General features: G+C 38.1%; 1 protein-coding gene across 1 annotated transcript in view; it reads left to right on the top strand.

Annotated features, from left to right (window-relative positions):
• Positions 1-1,066, top strand: part of LOC102201316 (UDP-glucuronosyltransferase 2A2-like) — a 4,245-nt gene extending 3,179 nt beyond the window's left edge. The window contains exons 4-5 of the mRNA XM_005753760.1: positions 214-301; positions 654-1,066. Coding sequence (XP_005753817.1) covers positions 214-301; positions 654-877 — 312 coding nt within the window. The 3' untranslated portion in view covers positions 878-1,066. The remainder of the gene's footprint in view (positions 1-213; positions 302-653) is intronic.
• Positions 1,067-1,400: the final 334 nt, after the last annotated feature.

Raw genomic sequence — 1,400 nt, 5'->3', positions numbered from 1 at the left:
GTCCCATCAAAATAAAAGCTTCTACACCCGAACAGGAAGTTGGTAGTAGAAGACAGCAATGAGTGCCAAAATAAGGTGCAAGGAAAGGCATTCAGGGATATTTACACATTCTCTAGTTTTTCTATAATACGTTGTGATATATTACTTAAATATACTGGGCTGTGAGTATACTACAAAAGAAAAAATGTAAAGTAAGAAATGTTACTTTTACAGGTGCTGTGGAGGTACAAAGGAGAAAAACCAGAAACCTTGAATGCCAACACTAGAATATATGACTGGATCCCTCAGAATGACCTCCTAGGTACGTAAACATGGTACCAAACACAGACTTTCTTAAATCTGCAATGACATAAATTAAACATGCATTCAACATTAAATGCAGGTTGTTAGCATTCTGTTTATTAACAAAAGGAAATTATATTATATACTTTTCTAGCAGATGTGATCTTGATTACATTACCCTGTGCAAATCTACCCTGGCTAATTCTTTTTCTCCAAGAGGTTTCACTAAAGATTAGTTGAATGCACAGAGGTATTAGAACGTGCAAATCAATCTTGGCTCAAAAAACTTTTTCCAGGTTCTTGAAATTCTCCTTTTTTTCACATGTGAAAAACTAACTTTCAATGTCACACGGTTATTTGGCATGTGTTAGGTCACCCTAAAACTAGAGCTTTCATCACTCATGGAGGCACAAATGGGATTTATGAAGCCATCTACCACGGAGTTCCCATGGTGGGCATACCCGTGTTTGGTGACCAGCCAGACAACATGATCCACATGAAGGAAAAAGGAACTGCAGTTATTCTCAATTTGAACTTCATGACAGCTGAGGACCTAAGAGATGCAGTCAACACCGTCATTAATGACAAATCGTGAGTTCTCTGAACTATCTGCACTTTAAATTAGGCACTGAAAAGTGGCTTTAAAAGGAAAAAAATGGAGCAGGCTCAGAGTATGAAATGTGAAGAATCTACCTTAAACCATTTTTTCTTGGAGCCAGCTAACACAAGAAAGCCCCGCTGAGCTGAACTTTCAATTCAATTTTATTTATATAGCACCAAGTCACAACAGTAGTCGCCTCAAGGCGCTTTATATTGTACAATAGATCGTACCATAATAGATACAGAGAAAAAAACAACAATCATATGACCCCCTATGAGCAAGCACTTTGGCAACAGTGGGAAGGAAAAACTCCCTTTTAACAGGAAGAACCCTGTCAGTGGTGTGTGACATTTTTAAATACGATGAAGGAATACAAGACAGTCATAAGGAGTTTTATAGAGCTACGTGCACGGGTGAGTGATCGAGTGATACTCACAACCGAGGCATTGCAGTCAGATTTATTTATACCAAGAGACAGTTGCGTAGCATTTCCTGTTTTTCAAGCTTACTTATCAGC

The sequence above is a fragment of the Pundamilia nyererei genome, unplaced genomic scaffold (assembly GCF_000239375.1).
Source record: "Pundamilia nyererei isolate P.nyererei 1_Seehausen unplaced genomic scaffold, PunNye1.0 scaffold00460, whole genome shotgun sequence".
In the NCBI taxonomy this organism is placed as follows: domain Eukaryota; kingdom Metazoa; phylum Chordata; class Actinopteri; order Cichliformes; family Cichlidae; genus Pundamilia; species Pundamilia nyererei.
The sequence above is the reverse complement of the archived record's forward strand: the minus strand, read 5'-3'. Positions and strand labels throughout refer to the sequence as shown.